The 21124-nt window shown below is 31.1% G+C and overlaps 1 protein-coding gene across 11 annotated transcripts in view; it reads right to left on the reverse strand.

Moving 5' to 3' along the window:
* The window catches only part of LOC103570537 (uncharacterized), a 48264-nt gene that overhangs the window by 18494 nt on the left and 8646 nt on the right, over positions 1–21124 (reverse strand). For 10 of the 11 annotated variants that reach the window (XM_053742687.1, XM_053742494.1, XM_053742572.1 and 7 more), the window contains 2 exons: positions 1134–1302; positions 639–1046 (listed from right to left, as the gene is read on the reverse strand). In XM_053742687.1, coding sequence (XP_053598662.1) covers positions 652–1046; positions 1134–1302 — 564 coding nt within the window. In that variant the 3' untranslated portion in view covers positions 639–651. Of the gene's footprint in view, positions 1–191; positions 550–638; positions 1047–1133; positions 1303–21124 lie in introns of those variants that run through there. The other variant, XM_053742721.1, reaches the window with a different exon arrangement.

Below are 21124 nucleotides of genomic sequence, written 5' to 3' on the forward strand. Positions count from 1 at the left end.
AGGTTCCTAATGAAATACACATACTGTATGAATATAATTTTCTTAAGTTGTTAACCTGAAAAGATTTCTATAAAACAAAATTTGAGTCAGCTACTTTCATGTCATACTATGATATAAAGTTAGCTGAAAGACGGAAATTTTACAAAAATCTGAGTTTTCTCTTGTGGATTCATAAATCGACGCAAGAGAAATTTAAAAATTTTTATTTTTTTGATAGATCATAAAAATCGCAAATTGCGAGTAAATTAGGTAGAAATACAATAGTTATTAATACATAAACAGCTACCAGTTATTATTATGTTATATTTCTTATTAATTATCAATTTAAAATTTGAGTTAGACAGAGATCTATCTCCGGTATCGAGACACTCCATCTCAGGCCTCTCATGGATACACACACACATATGTTTTTGAATGTATCTTTGCGCAAGCCATTGCCGTGATTCCGGATTTAAGTCTTTACAACTGGCAATAATTTCTCTGTTTGTTGATAAATGTATCTTCTATAACTCTACACAACGAGTACTTTTTCCCAATATTAAAATCTAACTATCCAGAGATGTCATTTGAAACGGAAAATCAACAAAAGTTTTTAAAACAGCTAATCAATTAATTATAGATATAAATTAAAAAATTACCTGGTTTTAAGTTTCACGATAAGCCTTGTGGTGTAAAACAGATCTTCTCTAATTCACCAGTAGATGAGCTGACAGGAGATTCTGCCCGTTCCTCTTGCTCGATTAATTGTTCACTATAATAATGCGGTGTACTCAAGTAGTCAATAAGACGACGAGGAAGAGGAAGTGTCGGGATTAAGTCCCTTCGCACCATTTTTAAAATAATAAAGCGACAAATGTGCTGCAGCGATTGAACTTGTTTAAATCTTGATACTGGATGTAATAATTGTACCCTCATTGGACCAAGTACTGGTCGGCGATGAAGAAAAAACAAGTATCGACCACTTCGAGAGTGTTCAACTGCATTCTCAATGAAGTCTACAATTGTATGTGATTTGAATTTAGTACAGCTTCCAAAACTGAAGTTACCTATAATATTTGAACAACATTATATTTGGACAGTCATTGATCATTTTCAACAAAAAAAAAAAACAGTAAAAAATATATAATATCTACCCTGATCATGCTCAATTCTAACATGTCTGACGCAACTGTTCAGCCTGAAGGATAAGGAAAAAATGTAATGATCATCACTACTATCTCGTACGATAAATGAACCATCCGGCTCGTTAGATAATATTTTTTCCGCTGCTTCACCAGACATAGGACCCCAATACCATCCATACTATAAGCAGAAGAACAAATAGATTCAAATGTATACATATATACTAGCTGTTACCCACCCGCTACGCTGGGCATATAACAATATTAGATAACTCTATATTTTGTTTTGATTATTGATACCAATGTCCTAACATTAACCGTTCAAACATTCGTGAATATACTTATTCTCTCGCACTTTTCTATGTAAAAAAAAAGGCCACTCAGCATCTGAAATGGAAATAGATTTCTGGTTCTTTCTTAGCGAAATTTTTACTGCTAAAATTTACATAATTAATTGATGGCTTAACTTGACTTAACTAAAAAAAAAAACAAAAAAAAAAAAAGTTACTTAATAAAGTTCAAAAATTCATTTTTTCTAAAAAGCAAAAAAATACAGACGATAGATATCAAATAAATGAGTATATAATCATCAATGATAGTCTTTTTAATATTATTATGACAATAAGTTAAATTTTTACTGCTAAAATTTACTTAATGACGTGATTGTTTAACTTTCCTTAACAAAAAAATCAAGAAAAAAAAAATTTTTTTCTAATAAAATTAAAAAATTCATATTTTTGCAAAAACAAAAAACACAGTTCTGAAAATTTTAGAATCCTTTAAAATATGTACAAGGTGTTATACAAAAAAAAATTGAGCCAAAAATTTAATGACGGTCGTCATTTTTGACGAATTTCAAGAATTCAAAATTTGACAAATTTGTCATTTTTTTAAAATTTTTTTGGAATAGTTTTTTTTCATAGCCTCAAGTATCCCTTCCAAAAAAAGCTTTGGATTATTATTGTAACTATCATAGTTTTCGAGATATTGAAAAAATAAAGTTGAACAACTGGAAAAAACGCGAAATTTTGAATTTTGCATAACTTTTGAAGAAAAATATTCAAATTTGTATCCTTTGGCAGAACTGCGTTATATGGTAATAGGAAACTTCTGACCAAAATTCGTCTAAATCAAAAGGGGTCGATTCCAACCATTGGTCGATTTGACATGGAATTACCCATATACATATATAAATTTATTAACGAATGGTATCTTTGATCCCTACTAGACTAATTATAATAGTTTTTGACAAAATCCCTTAAAAATTCGACCATGAGGACAAATACAATAGTTATATTTCAGAAAAATCTACCTAACAAACACCATTAATTTAGGAGTAAGTTTTCAATTAAAAATTTTCAATCGGATCGTTGTTAATGTTCACGTATCATAGCTAATATTATTTTCAAATTTCAATATTGGAGGTCTTTTGGTTGAAATACAAAAATTTCTAATTTACTCCCCGAAGTATCGCTATGAAATTCAATTTGTTGAAAGAAAATGAACACCATTGTTACGTTTTGGGAAATTACCCAAAATTAATTAAAAATCAAAATAATTTTTAATTATTTAATTTTATCCAGGTTTGGCCTCGTTAGAATGTCTATAGACCCCTGGTGGGCCGTGGTCGTCGATTATTTTATTAATTATTAATTTTATTTGATTCTCGCGATTTTAAAATATGTTCGCGATCTGGTCTCCATATTATTTATGAGGATGCAGGATTTGAGTAATTCTGGACAGCCGGTGGCAGTGTCCAGGACTGGATAAATTATTGGGCAGCCGGTATCAGCGCCCAATATTTAATTGATGATTTTTGGATTATTGGGCTGCCGGTAGCAGCGCCCAAAATAACCATGGAGTCGTAGGGTATTGGGCTGCCTAATGGCAGCCCAAAATAAGATTGGATTAATTTAAGATTAATTGTAATTTATTAAGGCTAGAGAGCAGAGGTTCGAGCTCCATGAGCTCTCTCGAAGGACTGACTATTTCGTCATTATAAAAATATAATAAAGCCAACAGAGTTGACAAAATGTTGACGCTGCATCTCAGGTTCCCTGTGAGAGAATCGTCGTAGCCCGGGTCTCATGCATCGTCATCTGTTTTGCCTACCCGCGAGCCACGGCGACTCTCTTATCATAACCGATTTCCGTTTCATTGTATAAAATTATTTAATTAAAAATAATTAATTTAATTTAATCAATAAAATATTACGGGAACGTAACACCTCCCGACTTAAGCAAGTCCCAGCGTTTTAAATGAATAACGCTACGACTGAAAATGATATTCATGACTCGATATAATCCAAATAGAAGGTGTTATTGACTCTATATAAGCTAAAATTGAATGTATGAATGAATCTATATAAACTAAAAATAAATGTTTCAATGACTCTATATAAACCCAAAAATTAAAATTTATTTTGAATATAGTAAAGAAGTTCTTAGCAGTAAAATTTTAACCTAAACCTGAGACACAACGTTTATAATGTTACTTAAACTTAGTAATATGAAATTAAACGTTAGTATCTAGTAATTTAATTACCTCCCGACTCGGTCGTTTGGTATTATTGGGATGATTAATTCTAAATATAATTTGTACAGATATACTTCCGCTTTGCGGTAATTTATAAATTACCTAAGAAGTAACTGCTCAAGTCGAAATTCATAATGAAAAATGAGGTAGCTACCTCCCAACTTAAGTCAGTTACTATTTCTAACTTAAAATATAGTATAAATTTTAATTAATTTAAAGAAAAAATTTTCATTTAACTGATTTAATTCGGCGGTCAATATAATAACTGTGATTGATTGGATCGGCTGACTATTATCCCAATCTTCATTTCTTGAGATCGAAGCCCTGATTCCTCGTTGACTCGGCGACGACCTTTAAGGTGTTGATTAACCTAGTTGAACTCGACATTCCAACTGTTTCTGCTAAACAGTGGAAGTCTTCAAAATTAATAAAAATAAATAACTCGACGTATATAAATTTGATATTTATACACGTGAGTAAACCGATTGTAGGTGACTTGACATCATACGTAGAGCTGGAAGCACCATTGCTGATTATTTTGAAGAATTCATTTTTCACACCACGATGTTCTTCCGTCAGGCTCTGATGCTGATATTCAAAATTTGCCCAATCAACCCAATTACACCACGAGATGAAATCATTTTTATGAAGGCGTACACAAAGTTTGATTAATAATTTAATAAAAATAAAATTCATATAATACCTTAACGTTAAATAATCTTTCGATTTCTTTATATTTAATAAGATCAAAAATAAATCGTTAATGTCCAATCTCTTTCGATCTAAATTAGCGCTTATTTTTAAGTATATAATATTCTTATTGTCAGATTTAATCTCCAATAATTTATATTTATCCGGAGGTTCTTTCAATTTTATCTTAAATACATCTTTCTTAAATGCAGTCATGTTGAAACAAAATCGTAAACAATTTTTCATCATTATTGATAGGTCAAACATACCTTTAATATAAAACATAATGTAAAATATATTTCTTATAAAGTCTGAGCCTGAAAACGTAGAACCACTAAATTTATTCATTCCTTTATTACAATAATGCTTATAAAGATTTTGTTGCCTTTTATTTTGTGGATTATTTCCTTTTGAAACAACCCACGCTGGCGAATAAATTTTTGAGCCCACTGATTGACCGTAATTATTTTTTTCTTTACTCTTCACTGAGCAGTAAGGCAGTTCTTCTTTCAGATTCACGAACTCAACGCGGTCATTTTTATCCATATGCTCGGTCTCGAAGACTCCACTGGCTCGGATCGGCATAATTTCATTTTCCGTGGTTGCGAGAACAATAAGCTCGCCAACCCGGCTATTTGAATTTTCGGCTCTCAATAAACCTTGAGCAGTCCGAACAATACGAGCTCCTGACGTAGCCAATACAGGCAGCTCCCTTTCGACATACGCGTGATTCGAATCATTACTATTTAAACAATTAAAATCAATCATTGGCTTCAAATCACATGAAATTCTATTTAAATTATTTTTAAATGGAACGTTTTCAGGCACAAATGTATTTGAGTTTAATTCTGTCTTATAGACAGTATTGACTCTACTAGATTCATTTGATCTATTAAAAATTCCGAAATGAGTTTTTGAATTTGAATTCTTCCGAAATTCACTTATCGCAGCCTCGTTTAAAAGACGGGCTTTTAGTTTTGTAGATTCCGATTCTACTACCGGTAAAGTTCTACATCGGCTCGATTCTTGTTCCCGAAACGCAAGTAATCGAGCGCGTAAACGATTTTGTTTCTCCATTACTGTTTGGAGTTCCGTCTCCGATATCGGAACATTTAATTGATAGTTCATTGCGAATATTTACTACATATTCCAATGTAAATTATTATAAGCATACTTATTTATGCACATTTCTGAAATATTTTATAACAAAGTGTTGTCGTGAGTCATTACCGGAAACATTTCGCTATTTAATAATTTCCTATTAATAACCGGTGGTCGGCAAATATTTCAATTATGCTAAAAAAATTACTTGAGATCAGCTTTGAGACCTGATCGTGATATAACGACTACGTCTTGGTTTCACAATATACCGGGACATACTCTTCGTTAAATCAGCGACGAGAATCTCAACTGATCCCAAAAGAAACTAAAGTGATTGCTAAAGAAACAATAATTAAAATATTTACCCAAAATATCCACGCAGTATTTTCCGCATAATAATAAAATAATTTTTATCACGTAATATATTCAAATATACTCGCGAAAACACCTTTACAGTTCCGTAGCAACAATTTTAACTATATTTTCAAATATAAAAATAATTAATTCATAGAGATTAATTTAAATAAAATAAAACAATTCTCAAAGCATAATCGTTAGTTTAAATTATAATGTTCTTTGTAATTCGTCCAGCGGTGATTAAACAATTAATTAGTTGCAGAAAATAAACACATTTTCATGCACAATATAATAATATCGCTTAAATATTAATAAGACTCGAAAATATTTTATTCATTGTCCGTAGCAACAATTTTTAGCAATAAAACTGAATTAATTATTCGATTCTGACACTCATTTATTGAGGAAAATCAATTTTAATTTCGGTTCATGTATATTAATATCTCACTAATACTAGTGCTTCGACGGCCGAAGGTCACACCATGTCAAGTTACATGATATTGTCAAAAAGAATAATCTTACTTCCGGTGAGCCTCCAATGGTTTAATTCATCCAGAAATTGCAAAGACAAATATTAAGACCCCAACGGTTAAATATCTCAACTGTTAAATTCTTGATTTTCATAAATCAAATGTATTGTAAAATTGAAATTCACTATTTTTTAAAATTAATTACACGAAAGAATTTATTTTTACAAGTCACGTCACTAGAGAACATTGTTAATTAAAGTTACGTTAAAATTGAAATTAAATGCACAGCGTATCACCATCGTTAAGTTTCACTTTATTCCATATAGTCTTAAATTAATTCATTTACCACAAAGGTCCGATACACTATCAAGATTTGCAAATTCGGTTTATCGCTCACTTAATTTACTTCGCATCAGCTTAACAATTTCATCACACTGATAATATAAAATAGTCAATTAAAGTTCATTAATAAAACTAATAAGTTTCAAGTCAAAAGTACATCTGGCGTCTAATGATATTTTTAATTCACGTTTACAACGCATTTATCAATTTTGATTGATTGATTTATTTTTATTAACTTTTACTTTTAATTTATTTTGGCTAATTAATGTCACTTCACAAATATTTTAGTAATAAATATATTTAAATATTAGTTTCAACTCACTTCATCAAAATTTTAAATTATTAAGTTGACAGATAAACATAATTGTACTTTTCCGAAACTTGTCATTGAACAAATAATTTTCACATATCACCGCTGATCATCGCTGGTCACAAAGTTTCAATTAAATAATTAAATAATCTAAGACCATCCTAGTCACAGCACCACTGTTACGTCTTGGGAAATTACCCAAAATTAATTAAAAATCAAAATAATTTTTAATTATTTAATTTTATCCAGGTTTGGCCTCGTTAGAGTGTCTATAGACCCCTGGTGGGCCGTGGTCGTCGATTATTTTATTAATTATTAATTTTATTTGATTTTCGCGATTTTAAAATATGTTCGCGATCTGGTCTCCATATTATTTATGAGGATGCAGGATTTGAGGAATTCTGGACAGCACGTCTGAAGCATTGAATACGCTCAGGCCTGATCATACCTGTCCATGCCTGTTTATGTCTGTTCATGCCTGTCCATGTCTGTTCATGCCTGTCCATGTCTGTTCATGTCTGAAGCGTTGAATACGCTCAGGCCTGATCATTCCTGTCCATGCCTGTTCATGTCTGAAGCGTTAAATACGGTCAGGCCTAATCATACCTGTCCATGTCTGATCAAACCTGATATATGGGATTAAATTTAAAATCTTAGTTATGATTAAATATAACTACCTTAGTTATAATTACATATAGCTAACGTAGTTATAATTATATGTAACTGATATAGAATTTCATATAACTATTAATCAATAATTAATAAATCACCCGAATTTTTTTATTTTTATAGAAATAATTATATATAATTGTATAATTTCCATATAGTTATCCATAATTATATATAATTATTTAAGGCTATTTTTTATTTATAATTTTTTTAACCGGATGGGCCTGAACAGACATGAACATACATGATCAGATCTGAACATGTCTGGCCAGGAATAGTCATTTTTCATGTCTGATCAGACCTGAAGACTCATGTCTGTTCATGTCTGATCAGGTCTGATCATTTTTTTCCGGGTAGGTTCAATTCAGTAGGTCTTTTGGCTAAAAAACGTAAATACTTACATATTTTACACTCTTGAATTCCTCGTATCGCATGTAAGATACATTTAGAATTTCAGTCTGTGGGTCATTTGGTCGGAAATCGTAAAAATTTTGGTTTATGACGTCCTCATAAACCACCAAAGATGTTGATTATAAAAAAAAAAAATAACATTTATTTTCTCGTACCATAGGTAATATTAATTTAAAATTTCAAGTCTGTAGGTAATTTTTCTTGAAAACCCGGGAATTTTTATTTCTTTCGCTCCCCACAGCCCCACCAGTGTCAATTATTTAAAAAAAAATTTACACCATCGATTTTCTCAGTTCGTCAGTAATTTTTATCTTGCTATGACTACAGTTGCTATGACAACGGTTGCTACTTCATCTGGTAGTAGCCATTCAGAGAAGCGCGTTTTGTAGATAGTTAATGAGGAGAGTGGATTCGGTGAATTGCTATAAAGTCAATTTTAAATAGGAGTTTCATAAAATCCGTTCTTAGTGAGCTCCTACATTGAGAAAGGAATATGTATGTCGAATTTCAAGCCTATGGGACCTATAGTTTTGGAGATCTTGTAATGAATGAGTGAGTTAGTCAGTCGGTCAGTGGTATTTCGCTAATACATATATAGACATTAGGGTGTTTCAAAAAAACCAACAATTCTTTTTTTTTTAGGGTGTACAAAAATTGAAAGTGTAATTAAAAATAAAAATTTTGGCACCAATCCGAGCTCTTAATAATGATATTAAGGTTTGCCTCAATCCATTTTTCTATTTTCCATTTAAATAACATGGGAAAAAAAATTTTATTTTTTTTGGAATTTTCTAGCTCACAAACCAATCTACGGATTTTTATGCCCAGTAAATATTTTTGTAGAAAATTGAATGCCCTACAAAAAAAGTTTCTTATTATTTTTTGATAAATCCCACTGTTCGAAAGTTATTTAAGCTTTAAGTCAAATTCATAGTAAATTTTGAGATTTTTTTACTTTTCCGGCGAAACTATCAGTCTTATCAAAAAATGTCATTGGAACTTTGTGTAGATAATTTTATTTCTTACAAATTATTACCAACAAATTTTTTCGAAATTCTGCATTGTTCACAAGTTATCTTCATTTCAATGTCAAGCTTTTAAAAAAATAGATTTCTGAGTGATTTTAAGAGCTTGACATTGAAATGCCAATAACTTGTGAACAATGCGGAATTTCGAAAAATTTTGTTTGCAATAATTTGTAAAGAATAAAATTATCTACAAAAATATTCTTATGACATTTTTTGATAAGACTGATACTTTCGCCGGAAAAGTAAAAAAATCTCAAAATTTTCTATAAATTTGACTTAAGGCTTAAATGACTTTTGAACAGTGGGATTTATCAAAAATGATAAGAGACTTTTTTTGTAGAGCGTTCGATTTCCTACAAAAATTGTATTGAGCATAAATGACACGGAGAAAAAAATTCTAAAAAAAAATTTTTTTTTCCGTGTTATTTAAATGAAAATAGAAAAATGGATTGAGGCAAACCTTGATATCATTATTAAGAGCCCGGATTGGTACCAAAATTTTTATTTTTAGTTATACTTTCAATTTTTGTACACCATAAAAAATAAAAATTGTTGGTTTTTTGAAACACCCTAATAGACATGGATATATATTTACACAAATATATATGAAAATACATCCATGCGGGAGAATAAGAATATTTACGGATGTTCGAACGTTGGATGTTAAGATATTGACATCAATAATTGGAAAAATTATATAGCCATTCGACACTACAAAATTCCCGGTGAAGCGGGCTGATAATAGCTATAATTTTATCAAAAAGTACTGAAATCTCGGATGAAACAGCAATTTTTCAAATTTTTAGATGTATAATTAGATTTATCTCTAAACCACTAGCCCTACGGTAATGGCTTAAATAACCTTTTTTGTGGAAAATCGAATTTTCTATAAAAAAAAGTTCTGAACAATTTTGTCCTAAAGATCGTGATTTGCGAGTAAAATAAAAAAAAACCATGAAATTTAGGAAAAAATTGGCTTTAAGATTTTTTACCAGTGAGACCGGTTACAAAACATAAATTAGATACAAACACTTTTAAAGTGGAAAGATTCCTCTGTTATTTCCGCCCAATAGCGACTTAATATTTTGCAATGCCGCGGAGCTATAGGTAATTGAAAAAAAAATCAAAATTTACATGTTAATCAAACGGGAAAATTTCAAATTCATTTAGTGAGTACTTAAAATTAAAATTAAGAGCTCATCTTTGGTGAGAATTTTTTTTTTACATGTTTAGAACATTATTCCGTCAATGGACCAGAAAAAAAATAGCCGTTTCAAACGAAGCATCCTAAAATATATATATATATGTAGCGTTGCTACAGTAATTACAATCCTTTAATTCCGGGATGAGCTAGCGAGTGCAGTGAATTAAACACTTTTTTTCTCAGCGGCTCTGAAACATATGGACGCACTGTACCTGACGCGGTGTCACAATACAGTTTAGGTCCATTATCAAGTTGAATCGTTTTTAAATTCAAAGCAGTTTTTTGACGTAACAACTGCTGAAGTTCATCGTCGGTTTGTTGAGCGCCGGCAAGTTCTTGCGACGTTATAGCAGTAGATACTGCTTCGACACGTGATAATGTGTCAGCGACAATATTGTCAGTACCCGACACATGTCGAATGTCGGTGGTGAATTGACCGAAGAAATCGAGTCGACAAAATTGCCAAGGCGATGCTCTTTCGGTGCGCTGTTTGTAAGTGTGCTGAAGCGGCTTGTGATCGGTGTAGATTGTAACATGCCGGCCTTCGAAAATATGTCGAAAGTATTTTACAGCCTCGTAGATGGCGTTCAACTCGCTGTAGTACGTCGACAATTTTTGAATCGACGGGGACACTTTTCGACTGAAAAATGCCAGTGGTTGCCAGTTGTTATCCACTTTTTGTTGTAAAACGGCTCCAATACCGATTTTAGATGCGCCAGTGAATATTGCCCAGTCAGCATCGATTTTAGAGTGAACCAACAGAGTAGCATCCGCGAGAGCGCGTTTAGCTGACTTAAAAGTCAAAAGGCAAATTTTCTCAATAATTCCATATACGCAGAATTACCATCGACTGCTTTGATATTTGTTTCTGCCGATGTCGTGTGAGAATTTCCAGGTGTCAGGAAACCAGTGATGCCATCACGAAGGCATTTTCGTTTTCGATCGACTAGTAAGTCATAATGACTTAAGAAGTCTGCACTTATAATCGGTTTAGTGACGTCAACAATGATAGAATTCCATGAGAATTCACGGCGAAGTCCAAGGTTCAATGTAATTGATTTTAAACCATAGGTTTGAAATATCGAGTCGTTCGCGGCATACAATTGATAACCTATGGGTGTACTGATTGATTTCAGCCAGCTACGTGGAAAGACGGATAAATCGGAGCCGGAATCGACAAAATATTTCGTTCCTGTAGTTCGGTCTCGGACAAACAGGCGGCGAGAAATCGATTAAGAATCATTGGCCGCCTCCATTGATTCTCGTTTGCGTTTCCCTGCCATTTGCAGCCGGGAATGCGCGATCGGGCATTTTTACCGTGCTTGTAATGGTACCAACAGAAGTCAAATTTCTTCGGTACACGTGACCGTGCTAAACTTCTGGATCTACCGCGTTTAGGTTTTAAGTTTTTGACTTGATTCGTGAGTTGCGCAATTTCTCTGCGCAGTGCGGCAATCTCGCCGTGCTCAGCGGGTGATGATGATAAATTTGCAGTGGCGGCGGCAATCTGAGGTTTGAGCGATATACGCTCAACCATACGATCAGCAGACTCGACGAGTTTATCAAGCGTGGAGTCGCTGATAGCTTCAAGACATACTTAAATCTCATGTGTCATATGCGAAAACCAGCGTGCTTTAATGATAGCGTCATCAATGCCGGGAACTAGTGTACGCAGATGACGTAAATGTTGCGAAGGAGTCCGATCGCGAAGTCTCTCTTTGTCGAGGAGCTGAGTAATTCGCGCTTCTTTGGATCTCGAGAAGCATTTTATCAGAGCAGTCTTGAGATCGTTGTATGGAGTTGTCGCAGGAGGCTGAAGAATTAACTGCTCGACTTCTGCGGCGACGCAAGTGTCAAGCAATGGAATCACCAGGTCAAATTTAGCACGCTCGGTTGTTACCTGGTGCGTTGAAAACTGCGCCTCAACTCTATTTAACCTGATTAGTTGGTTTAAATAATTTATTTATTATATTAAATTTTTACCCTTAACGTCTAAATATATATATATATATATATATATATATATATATATATATATTAGGGTGGGCCAAAAAAAAGAACTAATTTTTTTTTCTTTAGTTATCGTGAAAATATTGTTAGAGATGACAAAAAAAAAATTCTGGTAAAGTTTGAGCTCTTAATATTAATATTAAGAAGTGGCTCTTCGGGTTTTTTAAATTCCCATTTAAATAACATGGAAAAAAATAATTTTTTAGTTTGGAATTTTTCACCTCGGCAATGGCTCATTGTACTAATAAGCCCCGCATACATTTTTGTAGGGAATTTAACGCTCTACAAAAAAGCTCTCTTATTATTTTTCGATAAATCCATCTATTCAAAAGTTATTCGAGCTCGAAGTCAAGTTAGAGTAAATTTCGAGATCTTTTTACTTTTTCGGTGAAACTATTGGACTTATCTTAAATGTCATAGAATCTTTTTTGTAGACTATTTTATTTCCTACAAATTATCTCTGATAAATTTTCTCTAAATTTCGTTATTTTTCTTAGTTATTTACATTTTAATGCCAAGCTCCTAAAAAAGTAGTTTTCTGATCGATTTCGAGAACTTGGCATTAAAATGGAAATAACTAGAAAACAATGCAGAGTTTGGAAAAAATTTTTCAATGATAATTTGTAGGAAGTAAAATTGTCTACAAAAAAGATTCTATGACATTTTACGATAAGTCCGATAGTTTCGCCAAAAAAGTAAAAAGATCTCGAAATTTACTCTAACTTGACTTCGAGCTCGAATAACTTTTGAACAGATGGATTTATCGAAAAATGATGAGAGAGCTTTTTTGTAGAGCGTTAAATTCCCTACGAAAATGTATGCTAGGCTTATTCGTACGATGAGCCATCGCCGAGGTAAAAAATTCCAAACTATAAAATTATTTTTTTCCATGTTATTTAAATGGGAATAAAAAAACCCGATGAGCCACCTCTTAGTATTTATATTAAGAGCTCAAACTTTACCAGATTTTTTTTTTCATCATCTTTAACAATATTTTCACGGTAATTAAAGAAAAAAAAAATAGTTCTTTTTTTTGGCCCACCCTAATATATATATTAGGGTGTGTCATTTCGGAGCAACAGTTTTTTTTTTAAGTGCATGTGGAAAAAATCATAGTTTGTTCCGTCGCGAAAGTAGATTTTAATTACAAAATTTATTTTGCATAATTATTTTATTCAACTATTTTATTATTTTTTAAATATTTTTTCTTCAAGTTATTTTAAAGACGGAATATTATATTTTTAAACTTTCCTTTTTTTTTATTATATATTGTACTCAAAGACATCTGTTCAGGCTTAAGTTATCAATTTTACTTTTATTTTGTTTGTCCTAATATTTACTGTTTAAATGTAGTACTCGAAGTAGCTTCATTGTCTAGGGATTAAGTTAAAATTTTTAAATTTGTAAAATTTTCCAATCTCCTTCTTTACAACCACTCTATTTCATATTTTGAACATTTTTTTTTAATCCCTGCAATAAAATCAGTCTAGACACATGGTCCCACGTCCTTCTTAACCAGTCTCATCGTGCCCCTCTTACCACGTTCCCACGCTGGGTCAGCCCTTTTTCCACTTTTCCGGATACACCCTATGTCCGTAGCCTCCAATCACAACTCCCGCTTTCCCGCTTTCTCATTTTTCTTACTCCCACTCACATGGGCCTTAAGCATTTTGTAAATTTTTAACTCTAAGCAATTTTTGTAAGTTTTAAAATTATCAGTTTGTAACTAGAATCTTCACCGAGCAGCAGCTTGGCTCTCGGACAAAATAAATCAATTTGCAATCAGCAAATTTTTATACTTAAACATTTTTGTTCATTTTTTATTTTTAAATTAGTTACAACTCATTCCCGGCAAACTAGTCGCGGAATCATTCATAGTTTAACACAAAAAAAATTTTCGCGCAAGAAAAAAAAAAAATATATATATATATATATATATATATATATTAGGGTGGTCGTTAAAAATTAAATTTTCTCAGGCACCCCATAAAAAGCTTCTTTTTAGTGAAAAAATACGTGGAGAATTTAGTTTTTTTTTTTTTTTTTTAAGTAAAAAGAACACGTGCCGAAGGACGATCAAAGTTCATTTTTCGATACAATCGGTTATTTTTAAATATCTCATGAAATATGCAGATTAGAGGAAAAAATTGTAAGAACAATTTTGTAGGAATTTAAATTCTTGACAAAAATGGTCGTGTTCATTTTTTTTATAAAATGTGTATTTATGAAGATATTTTAAAAAAACTTTTTAAATCTGATTAATTGAGCGTTTTAAGGATTACAAATTTTGAAAATAACACTTTTCTAAATATATAGAAACTGTAACAAGTATTAATAATTGATATGTTAAGAGTAACGAAGTTGTTTATATTTAAGAAAAAACGTTATTTTTAACATTTGTTATCCTTAAAATGCCCAATTGACAAGATCTATAAAAGTTTCTTTTCAAAGATCTTCATAAATACACGCTTTATAAAAAAATGAATATAACCTTTTTTACTAAAAATTCAATTTTCTACAAAATTAGTCCTATAGTTTTTTCCTCTAATCTGCATATTTCATGAGATATTTAAAAAATACCGCGATTCTATCGAAAAATTAACTTTGATCGTCCTTCAGCACGTGTTCTTTTTACGTAAAAAAAAAAACTTAAATCGCCACGTATTTTTTCAGTCAAAAGAAGCTTTTTATGGGGTGCCTGAGAAAATTTAATTTTTAACGACCACCCTAATATATATATATATAAATATATATATATATATATATATATATATATATATATATATATATATTAAGGTGATTCAAAAAAATCGAATGTTTTTTTTTTAACTTCCGACATTGAAAAGTTGGTTCTCAGGCACCTCTACAAAATGCTCACCAAATTTGAGCTCTTAATATTATTAGGAAGATCCTCCTCATCACAGTTTTCTATTTTTTCGTTAGTCCCTCATATAAAAGACCATATCTCATTATTCATTAATGGTTTAACCAATTCATCATGCATATTTTTATAGGAAATTTAATGTTCTACAAAAAAACGATCAGTGTGTTTAAGCGATAACTTTCACCATTTAAAAGATATTTGAGATCAAAGTTTGAAGAATTTGTTTAAAAAAAAATTTTTTTGAATAATTTTCGACATCATTGAAAAATGATTATTTATAAATGAGCGTGACTTATTTTTGTAGGAAATTTAACGCTCTACAAAAAAGGTCTGATGTGTTTATTTGATTTCTCTAACCGTTTAGACGATATTCGTTGCCGAATCCCTATGCGTTCTCTCTAAACATGAATTAGTGAAAATAAGTGAATATTCACTATTTCCAAGTGTAATCCGAACCACTACTTTCAAAAAGTGGTTTAATTTAGCACTTAGAATTAGTAAATATTCACTTATTTCATTTATTCATGTTTAGAGAGTTTGAATTTCAAAAATTTTTTACTAACTTTTTTAGATTCATCAACTTAATTCATGGATTTTATAAACATTCATAAGAATTTCAGCTTATATAAATAGAATAAAAGTATTTACTTTAGATTTAATGTTTATGTCAAGAATATACTATTTTCTAATCAATTTCTTATCCATATTTTTTAACTGAATTATTAAAAATGTAACTGTGAGTTTTTCCCGCGAAATTGATAATTAAGTATATTTTTCTGGGAAATCTGGCAAAATATCCCAATTGCAATAAAATCCACTTTTTTTAATAAGTCGAACAGATATATTTTTTAATATAATTAATATTTCCGTATGTACTAATTCAAAATAAATTGATTATGCATAAATAATTCGAATTTTTAGGTAGATTTTTTTAAAAATCTAACTGTTGTATTTGTCCTCATGGTCGATTTTTCAAGGAATTTCGTCATAAACTATCATAATTAGTTGAGTAGTGTTCAAAAATACCATTCGTAAAAAAATTTATATATATATATCGAGGGTTTTCTGACGCAACCTCGTATCTCAAAAACTACTACTTTTCAGGAGAGACAAAAAAACGTTTTATAATGAACTTTTCGTTTTTTTTTTATTAATTTTTTTTACAAATATAAAAACGATATAATATATAGTTTTTTGATTTGTAAAAAGAATTAATAAAAAAAAGCGAGAAGTTTATTATAAAACGTCTTTTTGTCTCTCCTGAAAAGTAGTAGTTTTTGAGATACTCGGTTGCGTCAGAAAACCCTCGATATATATATATAATCAATTTCGTCATCACGATTACGCCTACTATTCTTATCGGGTCCTAATTAAATTTTCTACACTTATTCTATGTGTAATTACCACGGTTAAGTTCGAAGATGGGCTGAGTCGGTCGATTAGTTTAGAAGTTATGGCTGTTTAAAATTTTCACGATTTTTCGAAAAAATCAGTTTTTAATCACTTTTACAGTCCAAATAACTTTAAAACTAAAACTCATAAATAATTTCTGTAAAAAGTATTTTAAAGCTTGACTAATAAGCTTTAATTTATAACCTTAAACTTTATATTTTGACCATTTCTTCCAATAATTTGATAGCCTTGAAAATTTTAATGGAATCAAAAAATGTTGAAAATATCGTTTTCATTCCACATAACTTATGCTTGTCCCATTATAATCCAGTTTCGTCAGTTGTATTTTATTGTGCACAAAATAACCTGTAAATTTCACTGCTATTTTATATTTTAAAAGTGTTTCTTTCATTATTTATGATGTATCAAATGAACCTCTAATCCCTATGATTATCACTGGTCTTGTCATAACGATAACACCCACAGTTTTAATCGGATCTTAATGAAATTTTTTACACTTATTTTATAGGCGATTATCTTGATGAAATTCAGAGATAAGCTTAATCTTTCTTGTAGAGCGTTAAATTTCCTACAAAAACATGTCACGCTCATTTAGCAATAATCATTTATCAATGATGTCGAAAATTATTCAAAAAAAAATTTTTTTTTTTTTTTTAATTCTTTAAACTTCGATCTCAAATATCTTTTAAATAAGGAAAGTTATCGCTTAAACACACTGATCCTTTTTCGTAGAACATTCAATTTCCTATAAAAACATGCATAATGAATTGGTTAAACAACAATGAGATATGGTCTTTTATATAAAGGGCTAACGAAAAAATGGAAAAATATGATGAGAAGGATCTTTCTAATAATATTAAGAGCTGAAATTTGGTGAGCATTTTCTAGAGGTGCCTAAGAACCAACTTTTCAATGTCGGAAATTAGAAAAAAAATATTCGATTTTTTTAAATCACCTTAATGTACACTACTGGAAAAACATTAAAGGATCAAAAAAAAAAATTCCAAATTTTTGGGTGATTTTCAACAGGCTGTAACCTCGAGAGAAATGGTCGTACAAGGAAGAAAAAAGAAGGAAATTGTAGCTCCAAGTGTTTACTTATTGAATTAGAACTTCAAAAATTTGTAGCGTCAGCGGTTTTTGAGTAATCTTAGAAAAACCAGCAACAAAAAAATTTTCAAATTCTTTCTACTTTTTTTTTTTGGTCTACGGGCGTGGCAAATTTTTTTTTTGCTTAACAACAATAAGGATCGGATACCTTCATTATTCAGCTTTAATTTCATTTTTGATAGACCTTGATACGTCCACTTGTCGCCGAGATATCGATCTTCAAATGGAAAAGAATCCTTTTGTCTTTGATTATCGATATCTCAGCAACCAATGATCGCACAGAAAGTTAATGGTGGGTTTCAAAAACTTAAATAAATTCCCTTTAATGATTAGCCATTGTTTTTTCAAAAAAAAAATTTTTTCCTTTCGTCACATGAATTTGAAAATGCAACAAAAAAAGGGCTTTTGGTGATTTTTTGGAAAATCAAGCACTGGATCGAAAATATTGTGGAAATCAATAATGTTGAGTGTGCATTTTACAGTTCAATATGCCCACAAAAAACCTACAAAGAGCCAGATTAATCCAACCAGCCGTTTTTTTGTTTCACTCGATCGAATTTTTGAAAAAATTAAAGGATCGTTGTAAAATGTACGATGATACCATAGTTGTTTTAACTGTGTTATATATATAGTTCAATGAACAATGACAATAACGAACGTAACTAAGTAAAAAATGGTATTCTTATTACAAAAAAATCGGTCTTTCAGTTGACTCTGCGGGCCAACCCCAAAACTTCCCCCTGTTGTCGAGCTCCTCGAAAACATCGTTGTGAAGACATTTTCGAGCTCTCTGAGCTTGAAATAGTTTCATATACCCTTGTTTTCGAAAAATAACGTTTTTTACCATTTTTTCTCCAACGATATCTCTCGAACGAATTGACCGATTGAGCCGGCTGAGGTGGCAATCGACACGTTTTATTGAGTTCTAGAGCTGATCAAAGTTTGAAATTAATTTATCGAGTTGTTCTTGAAAAATTTCAAAAAAATCTAAAAAAAAATTTGTATTGAATTCTTTCATCAATGGTTTCTCTCGAACGAATGAACCGATTTTGATGGTTGAAGTGGCATTCAACGCGGCTCATAAAGTTTTAGAGCTGATTAGATTTTGGAATTGATCCATCAAGCACATTAAAAGTTATCTAAAAAAAAAAACATTTTTGAAAAAATTTTATTTTTGGAATATTTTCGAACACACTCGACCGATCAAGCTCAATTTTTCACGGCTTTTAGATATTAACAAGCTGCGTCGAATTACACCCTCACGATCAAAATCGGTTCACCCGTTCAAGTGTTATAAATATTTACATACATACGTACGTACGTACACACATACATACTGCCGCGCTTAGGAAGTAGGCAGTAACTCCACTTACTGCTTTTCTATCTTCCCAATGTTAAATTAATATGGGGAATATAGAACGGCAGTAAGATGAAGTTACTGCCTTCTTCCTAAGCACGGCTGCATACACTCGGACATCACCGTGAAATTAGTCAGGATAGCTTCCTAGAACCTCAAAACGTCAAAATCTGATAGAAATTCGGTTTTCGAGATCGGACCGAAACCAATAACTTCCTGAAGTTTTGAAAATTGCAATTTTCATAGCGGGATGTTAAAAATCGATAAAATGTCGATACCACCAATCGACAGCGTTTTTTTCGAAACAAATTTCAATCGTATCGTTCAGAGACGTTTTTTTTTCATGTTAACAAAAGTTATAAACAAATGGATTTTTTCAAAGTCTGGTTTGGATAAAAAAAAATTGATAACATGTCGATATATGAAAAAAATCCGTTTGTTTATAACTTTAGTTAACAAAAAAAAAAAAATCGTCTCTGAACGATACGATAGAAATTTGTTTCGAAAAAAATGCCGTCGATTGGTGGTATCGACATTTTGTCGTTTTTTTTTCTTTTATTTCTAATGGAAAAAACACTTGATCCAAAATATAGAACTATTTTAGTATTGAGAGAGATTCAAAAAAATTGAAGATTCTCAATTTATTTCAATTTGTTTCAATCCTACACGTGATTTGAAATGTGAAACTATATTGCTATTGAAAAAGATTCAGAAAGATTCGAAAATGTGAATTCATATTAATTTATTTCAATTCAAGTCATAATTGACAATATGGAACTATTTTGGTATTGAGGAAAATTCAGAAAGATTAAAAACTGTAAATTCATTTGAATTTTTTTTCAATCCCACACGTGACCCGAAATGTGAAATTATTTTGTAAGTGAGAAGTATTCAGAAATATGGAAAATGTCAATTCATTTGAATCTTTTTCAATCCAACTCTTAACCCGAAATATGGAACTATTTTGGCGTTGTGGAAGATTTAGAAAGATTGAAATTTGTCAATTTATTCGAATTTTTTTCAATGCTACTCGTAACCCTAAAATTCGAAACTTTTTTGTTATTGACGAAGATTCAGAAAGATTCAAAATATCAATTTATTCGAATCTTTTTCAATTCTTTGGAAGTTTAGAAATTCTTATATTATTTTTAGATTCAATATAATTGAAAAGTATTAATTTTATGTCCAGATGAAAACCTTGTGGTATAGGAAGTATTCAAAAGTATTCAGTTCTCATCTTTTTCAATACTTTTCAATAAGTATTTTTAATCAGGGTACTTTTGATGTTTCAAGCGTACTTGTACGGTTGATGATTATTACTCGTCTTGTTATAAATTTAATTATGTATGTATATTTTCATTTCTCAGCATCCCGGGAAAAAATGATCAGACCTGATCAGACATGAACAGACATGAGTCTTCAGGCCTGATCAGAGATGAAAAATGACTATGCCTGACCAGGCATGTTCAGGTCTAATCAGGTATGTTCATGTCTGTTCATGTCCATCCGGGAAAAAAAATTATATATAAACAATTATCCTATATAATCATATATAATTATGTATAACTATATTATATTATATATAATTATTGCTATAAAAATAAAAAAAAAAATGAAAAATTCGGGCGTGTGCAGAATTTGAACCGTGGACCTTGCGCTCGAAAGTTTAACACGATACCCACTGACCTAAGCGATTTAGCTGAAAAGTAAGTTTCGTATGAACTTTAAGTAATAAAAATCTTATATGTGATAGATTCTTGGTCAACAAAATTTTATATCTATGAGCAGACATGAACAGCCATGAACATACATGAACAGACATGGACAGGCATGATCAGGCCTGAGCGTGTTTAACGCTTCAGACATGAACAGGCAAGAACAGACATGAACAGGCAAGAACAGACATGAACAGGCATAAACAGGTATGATCAGGCCTGAGTGTATTTAACGTTTCAGGCATGAACAGACATGGACAAGTATGATCAGGCCTGATCATGTCTGATTTCAGGCATGATCATACATGAACAGGCATGATCAGGTCTAATTTCAGGCCTGATCATACATGAACAGGCCTGATCATTTTTTCCCGGGCATGGATATGACTGAATATCA

The sequence above is a fragment of the Microplitis demolitor genome, chromosome 1 (assembly GCF_026212275.2).
Source record: "Microplitis demolitor isolate Queensland-Clemson2020A chromosome 1, iyMicDemo2.1a, whole genome shotgun sequence".
Taxonomy (NCBI): Eukaryota; Metazoa; Arthropoda; class Insecta; order Hymenoptera; family Braconidae; genus Microplitis; species Microplitis demolitor.